General features: G+C 35.2%; 2 protein-coding genes across 2 annotated transcripts; one reads left to right on the top strand and one right to left on the bottom strand.

Annotated features, from left to right (window-relative positions):
- The first annotated feature begins 37 nt into the window (after positions 1–37).
- Positions 38–2,629, top strand: LOC134252404 (cytochrome c oxidase assembly protein COX19-like). Its single transcript, XM_062734875.1, has 3 exons — positions 38–157; positions 2,123–2,234; positions 2,387–2,629. Exons 1-3 carry the CDS (start codon positions 88–90, stop codon positions 2,457–2,459), a joined length of 255 nt encoding a protein of 84 aa, XP_062590859.1. The 5' UTR covers positions 38–87; the 3' UTR covers positions 2,460–2,629.
- Positions 2,630–3,448: 819 nt separating this feature from the next.
- LOC134252408 (uncharacterized) lies at positions 3,449–4,595 on the bottom strand. Its single transcript, XM_062734880.1, has 2 exons — positions 4,243–4,595; positions 3,449–3,971 (listed from the first exon to the last, which is right to left on the bottom strand). The coding sequence occupies exons 1-2, from the start codon at positions 4,574–4,576 to the stop codon at positions 3,511–3,513; spliced, it is 795 nt and encodes a 264-aa protein (XP_062590864.1). The 5' UTR covers positions 4,577–4,595; the 3' UTR covers positions 3,449–3,510.
- Positions 4,596–7,546: the final 2,951 nt, after the last annotated feature.

The raw sequence follows: 7,546 nt of genomic DNA, 5'->3' as shown, positions 1-7,546 counted from the left end.
CAAATTAAAATAATGTTTAAACTGGTTTCCTATGAAGCCGAGAACCAGTCTTTATTTCGGAAGCTCTCTGATTTTTCCGCCAAAGTAATGGCAACTCCATCAACAAGACAAATCACAAGAGCACCAGACAAAGGCATTTTTCCTTTGGACCATGAAGGTAATGGAGTTTGTAATAATGTTAACTTAATGTTCCCCAACTTAAATTTTTTAAATACACTAACAAAGAAAGTGTGATATGTTTACCGTCCCGTCATGTATTGTTTGGACTTTAATTTGAGGAAATTCGAACTGTAAATAGAAACTGTGTAAAATTTTTCTAAGCCATTACCAGATTACCTGATTACAGAGATACAATGATATCGCTTTTTGAAAGGGAGGAACTGACAACTTATGATCTGAAAAATATTTGACAAGCAAAAATAGGGGTGACTCGAAAATCCTATGTTAGTGTTTTATGGAGCAGGCAAGCGGTAAATCTAGTCTTCCCGATTCCCGACGGCCCGGGATTTTGGATTTTTTGCGATTTCTTTTCTAACGGTGCACAGGATTTATTCAAACTTTTAAAACTTTAGAAAAAATGTGTGGTAAAGTTTCAGACGTTTTACATAAATATGTTTCACCATGTTCATATAACATGTATAATGTCTTCTTCTTCTTCTTCTTCCCATCCAGTGCAAAACCACTAAAGTATTCTCGGTAACGGGCTCGTTCGCCCGATCTACCTGTTCGCGGGAGTCCGTTCGCGCAGAGTCCGTTCGCCCGAAATATTTTTCGTCCAATATCTTGTTCACCCTATATGTGGTTCGCCCAATACTTATATAATATACTTGTATATATAAATAAACTCATATGAAGTAAAAAATAACATATATCATTTTTTTCTATTTATTTCCTTTACGAACTTGGGATATTTTTTCTCAAATTCTGATACGAGGAACAATGAATATTTAGTCTTAATCAATTTTTAATGTCAGACTTAGTGTTTGCACTATAAATACATAATTAGATGATTAATATGATTAATGTCAAAGTTAATTAGGGGGATACATCCGTGTTATTTTTACGTTTTGAAAACAAAGGACTGAGATGTTAATAGGTCCATTATAGAACTGAACAGCGGATGTTGAAGGTTTTACCTTTAAAGAATCTCCCTTTGATCTCAAAAAATAATTTATTTAGAAAGAAATTCATTAGATTTTATTCTACATTAAATGAAGGCGAACGGACCCTGTGCGAACAAGTTTTAAGGCAAGCGGACTCTGGGCAAACGGGAAATTGGGCGAACGGGAAATCGGGCGAACAATTTGTAGGGCGAACGAACATGGAACCAGTATTCTCACTCTCTGCGTGAGGAGGTGAGTGTCTATATACAGTACTCATAAAATTAAAAGTTAAAAAGATTAAAAGCGCAGAGATGTAATGTATAGTGGCTGGCACTGGACAGCTGAGTCTTAAAGCTGTCCAGGTTCTTGGCCTCCACCATTCCTCCTGGTAAGGAATTCCACAACTGGATGGCTTGAGGGAAGAAGGAGGTCTTATACACTTCTGTTCTTGTATGTGGTACCAGGAATCATAGGATGTGGCCTCTGGTCCTCTGGTCCTCAACGATGCTGGGTGTAGGTAGCTCTATGTCTATTTCTCAACTAAATTTCGTGATGGGGGGAGGGGCTTGAATCTTTGAATGGACATTTTCAAGGATTAAAGGATATGTTTTTAACAATGTCGAAAAAGTTGTAACCAAACAAAATTTGTAAAAAGTAGTGAACAATTTTCTGTAGTAAGACTTTTACTCTGACAGCAGCCAAGGTGTCTCCAAACTTTGGTTGTCCTCAGTATTTGGCCACCAGCAACTGAACCTACCTGACCACCACATTTCTTTCTACTAAATTAGTAAATAAAATCCACCACAGAGACACTAATCCAGGCTCTTCCTTGGCAGGTCTCACATCTCATCCATTAATTCAGTAGTTCTTCTCCATGACCACATAGGAATACAAGTAATAAGACCTGGAATGATTAAAGTCAAATATCATTTATTATACTTGAAAATGGGACTATCAAAAGTTGTAGGGAAATATTTTTAAAGGTAAGGGTAAGAATATTTTTCTTCAAAATTTTTCAGGTTTATGCAAACAAGAAATGAGACAGTACATGAAGTGCCTAATGTCTAATAACAGGGAAAATGCAAAATGCAGATCAGAGGCCAAGTCATATCTTCAATGTAGAATGGATAAGTAAGTTTTACAGCTTATACCTTTAAAGACAATTTTAGTCTAAATATATTTTCTAAAATTCAAAAGAAATGTGTATATGAATGATGAAAGTATACTTGTTAAAAACTGAAACAGAGTTTTTTAATTCCCAAATTTTCCTTTTATTTCTTCAGTGATTTGATGCAGAAAGAGGACTGGAAAAATTTAGGATTTCATGAAGAAGATAATGAGAAAAATCCAACTTGATGACATTCAGTAAATTTGTACATCATCTAAATAGGTTTCTGTGATAGTAGGTCAATGTGAGATATATATGTATAAGATACCCATATTTTATGGATAGAAACATGTCATATTTTTAGTCTCTGTATGGACTATTTCACATCAAATGATTCAAAATAAAATTTATAATTGTTTGTTTTATGGTACAATGTATAATTTTCTGACATTGTGACTTGGTCCACAAAGTAGGAAATAGACACATATATACACCAATTAATGCACCCTCTCATGCAGAAAGAGAGATCAGATAGAAAGGAGAGAGACTTTTGGAGACTTTGAGATACATGTAATATTGGTTGAAACTAACATGATATACTTTAAAACTAGGATACTATAAAGCAGAGCATTTATGATTACCTACAAATTTTATTTTTTGGAAAAACAGTCTCTTTAAGATTGAATCAATATTGCACTGATATTGTTATGTGACAGTGTATTATTCATTTTCCTCCCAAAGACTGCCTAACCTCTTTTTAGCAAATACAACCTTAAAGGATCACCTGTGGCATAGTGTTTAGAGGAGGTCTTAAATTTTTATGAAGTTGTTAAAAAAGTTTGAAATTCCCTGCCTTATGTGGAGAATAGTGGAGGAAAGTCCTTAAAATGAGAAGCCTATTGCTCAGTTAACAGATCTCCCATTGCAAAGTCATGAGTAGAGGTTTAGTATTTCAGCCTTTCACTGGGCTTTTCTGTAGTTGTAAGCTAAAAGGCCAACGATTCCTCTTGTATCCACAAACTTGTCAAGATCCATAATATCTTTAATCTCGCATACCCGTAGCAAAGTGCGTGTGAGGAGGGAGTCGGAACAGGAAGAGAAACCTCCGGAACATTTTAACAAGCAAGAAACAAAATTTCATATTTGAAAATGTGAGGGGTGAGGGGATACTCGGTTGGATTACGGTAATCTACATGAGCATCACTGTATATTCAATTTCCTAGCAAAATATGCCTATCATTTGTTTCATTGCTTTTATTCATGTCTGTATGCAAGTTTTAGTTAAACTTCCACATTGTATTAGTCGAGTTTCCACCCAGCAAACGTAGTTCTTGCATGCCAGTCAATACTGGGTACGTAGGTAGTACAAGCCATGATTGACCGAATGTAGACATCGTCGTGCTGGTTTAAGGACACTACGATAGTCCCTGTCTCAGAATCGTAATCTCGACTATTACCGTCCGTCTCCCCAAAGCAGCTACTGACTATGTCGTCATTGACATAGATGGCGAATGCAGTTTTACCATGCTCACCGGTATAGATAGTCCACGTAAAGACATACAGCCCAGCCGCGGGGGCCGAGAACATGCCGCTGTGTCTGTTGTAACCTCCACCCAGATTTGTTGTGATGATGTCGAAGATGAGCATGTGATGGTTACTTGGATTATGCTCTGATTTTGACATATAGGCAAAGAATGCAATCGGAGTTCCAGTGCCAATTGCCCTTTTTCCTTTGCTCATAGATATCTTTCCTGGTGATTCTGAAAATAAAAGTCACACCAAGTTGAATGGACTAACAAATTGTCTAGACACTAAGGAATCTTTGCCATCAACTTAATTACGTGTCCAAATTATACCAATGATTTCTCATTGTCTACATACGTTACAAACCTTTCAAATTTCTCATACTATAATATATTAATAAAATTTGCATTACTATAGTTTAGTAAAATGGTATCTTATACTACACGTACATGTACATACTTTGTTAACTTTTTAAAATTGCTTATTTAAAGCTTTAAAAGAGATTACCGCTCATTTCAATCTGTCCAGATCCTGAAGAGGGGATTTTTTCTTCATTTTCCTCAGCTTTATTCTTCGTCGAAGTGGACGGAAACGTCTGTAGGTCATCAACTTCATTCCGTAAGGCTTGGTTCTCAAGTCGTAATTCCCGGATCGCGCGCTCCTGACGGACTATAATGGTTCTCAATGCTTGATTGTCAATTCGTATGTCGCGAATCTCTTGCTCTTGTCGCATCAGAATGCTCCGTATCTCACGAAATTCATTTTCGATGTTAGTGTCTGCAACACTTGCTGACAAAAACACTGACAAAGGAAATAACAAGTATAAAATGATCTTATTCATTTTCACCACGAACAATGTGTAATTGTACTAATTTTGGGAATGTTAGATAAGAAACAATAGATGACAGGTCAATGAACTATTTATCTAATAAATAGCCAATACGCAATAAGTAATTTAGGTCTATAAAAAAAAATATTGTTTCCTTCTTTCCAAGCGAAATAATTATCTATTTTTTGTGGCAAATAACAATAATTGTTTTAAGTCAAGATTATGGAATTTTGAAACAGTTTTTAGATTCAAAGAAAACATGTTTACTTTTAAAACAGAAAATGTTTGAAATTACAGAAAATTGAAGATACTCTTATATAGACCATTTTTGTTGTATAAGTATTTGAAGACTCCCTGTTCCCCTTTTCCCCTTATCTGTAATATGCAAAGTACACATGTATGCATAGAAACAGGTAGTGTCGTTTACTCGACAGTTAAATGAATGTCCTTATAACTAGAAGCTATAATTATAATCAGAGTAGAACGAGTTCTGAAGATAATTAAAGCTTTTTTAAGTATTTCATTGAAGTATGGAATATGTGAAGATATTGAACAGTATTCGAGCTCAAAAGTCCATTAAACTATTTTGATAGGAGCAGAGCAAAACGTACCGCCAAAACATCAGAAGTGGGATCATGTGCAATGGAGCTGTGAGCTCCTCCTGCCGACCGGTCACACCCGCCGTGTGCTCCTTGTCATGTTCGGTAGAAATACTGGGAAAATCCGCGGACACCTCAGTGTGCAAATAATGGCCCAACAATCAGTATGAAAAAAAGTCAGACAGCATTTGACTTAATGAAAAATTGTATTTGCTGACAAGGTCATTGTACCAACCACAGAATTAACTACTAAAGGAAATGATGACTTAAAACAAGACCACTCATATTCTTGCATCATCAACTTGTTTTTCAATAACTTACCTCGTTTAAGAAATTGTTCACACGTAGAATATGTTCTTCCGTATCGAATCAACTGAGAGATATGAACTCCGTATGCAGGTGATGAACGTATACTGCTGCGCATAAGTAGAAGTTGACGATTGAAAAGTTAAATTCATCACGTTTATAATAATATTTTTTTGTTAGGTGACTATTAACGTATTTTCTATTAAAATATCCAAATATGAAACAAGTTAATTCAGACTCTGGTATCTTTTATTTCAAGTCACTGGAAATTTCGTGTCGACATATGAATGGAAGTACCTTTTGTTAATTAATTGATAATCCGTCGTCATTATCGTAATGTCGAGTTGAAGGCCACAGCAATTAATTTTTTTCTGATATAAGACAAGACAAGACTTTATTCTCATAACTGTGCAAAACAGTATAGAGAGGATATTACATAAAATATTTACAACTAGTGCTAATTGTAACGGGGACCGTTACAGATGTTCCCCAAACGCTCCCCAACTCCCTTTTGGTGCCATATTCCCTGTAATCTCTATTAAATAAGAAATACTTTATGGAATTTAGACCTAATCAAGGTCTTCCCAGAAAAATACAAAATATATTTAAAAATAGGCATTGCACGCGTGTTCATGTGCATAACGACCATATTATCTTGTCTACGCTATCTAAAATTTTAATATACTTAATATCAAAGCATTTAATCCAAAAGTATTAAAAAATACACTCATTCGAGTGTATTTTTTATTTTACTCATTTCACGTGCACGTACGTGCAAGCACGTGCATAATTACTACACCTTCTTGTAGGAGTCCCTTATATTTATCTATGTTCTAAATCCTATCCGGTTTGGTTGAAAAACAAGGGAGTTATAGCCATTTGAAGTTTCAGCCAATCAGATTGCAGCACACATGCATGCGCGTGATTTCATATATTTTTATCTTTATCGTATTGAAGGATATCTAAATGAATGACTATATTTTAAAATTCCAAACATTTCGTCAAAAATCAAAGGAGATATAGCCATATAAAGTTTCAGCCAACCAGATTGCAGCACACGTGCATGCGCGTGATTTCATGAATTTTTTTTTCTATATCATATTTTAGGATATCCTAATGCATGACTATGTTTTAAATTGCAAAGCATTTCGTCAAAAAACAAAGGAGATATAGCCATTTAAAATTTCAGCCAATCAGATTGCAGCCCGCGCGCATGCGCATGCTTTCATGAAATTTTTTTTTATATCAAGCTGTAGATCTTCATAATGTAGGACTATGTTCAAAATTTCAAAAGATTATGACAAGAAACAAGAAAGATATTGAGACTTTAGTTTCAGCCAATCAGAGCGAAGCGCACGTGCATGCGCGTGAGATATTGCTATTTTTACCATGCAATCTTGTCTATACTACTAATGTATCCTTCCATTATGAGTTTCAAAAAAAATCATCTAAAAAAAGAAAAGTTACAGCAATATCCATTATATTGGTCATTTCACGTGTTGCACGTGCACGCTCTTGCAAGCACGTGCACGCAAAATGACCTTTGTTCGGCAAATCTACATAACATGTCTACTGACCCTAAAAACATTTTACCTTAGTCGGATGTGTAGTTTACAAGATCACTCGTGGACAAAATTTTCCCAGGAAGAAGAAAAATAATAATAATAATAACTAGTGCTAATTGTAACGGGGACCGTTACAGATGTTCCCCAAACGCTCCCCAACTCCCTTTTGGTGCCATATTCCCTGTAATGTCTATTAAATAAGAAATACTTTATGGAATTTAGACTTAATCAAGGTCTTCCCAGAAGAATACAAAATATATTTAAATTTATGCATTGCGCGCGTGTTCATGTGCGTAACGACCATATAATCTTGTCTACACTATATATATATATATATTTATATACTTAATATCAAAGCATTTATTCCAAAAGTATTAAAAATTGCTCTCACTCAAGTGTATTTTTAATTTAACTCATTTCACGTGCACGCACGTGCGAACACGTGCATGATGAATAACCTTCTTGTAGGAGTCCCTTATATTTATCTATGTTTTAAATCCCATCCTGTTTGG

Source organism: Saccostrea cucullata, unplaced genomic scaffold (genome assembly GCF_032062105.1).
Source record: "Saccostrea cucullata isolate Sc308-1 unplaced genomic scaffold, CSIRO_AGI_Scuc_v1 ctg45, whole genome shotgun sequence".
Taxonomy (NCBI): Eukaryota; Metazoa; Mollusca; class Bivalvia; order Ostreida; family Ostreidae; genus Saccostrea; species Saccostrea cuccullata.
This window is presented reverse-complemented; position numbering and strand designations above follow the sequence as displayed.

What these genes read in the sequence shown, in the direction of transcription:
- LOC134252404 (XM_062734875.1), top strand. Translation starts at nt 88, where the DNA reads ATGGCAACTCCATCAACAAGACAAATCACAAGAGCACCAGACAAAGGC. An exon ending in TTTTCCTTTGGACCATGAAG is followed by an intron (nt 158 to 2,122) that starts GTAATGGAGTTT and finishes AAAATTTTTCAG; the next exon opens with GTTTATGCAAACAAGAAATG. An exon ending in CTTCAATGTAGAATGGATAA is followed by an intron (nt 2,235 to 2,386) that starts GTAAGTTTTACA and finishes TTATTTCTTCAG; the next exon opens with TGATTTGATGCAGAAAGAGG.
- LOC134252408 (XM_062734880.1), bottom strand. Translation starts at nt 4,576, where the DNA reads ATGAATAAGATCATTTTATACTTGTTATTTCCTTTGTCAGTGTTTTTG. An exon ending in TGGACAGATTGAAATGAGCG is followed by an intron (nt 3,972 to 4,242) that starts GTAATCTCTTTT and finishes TTTTATTTTCAG; the next exon opens with AATCACCAGGAAAGATATCT.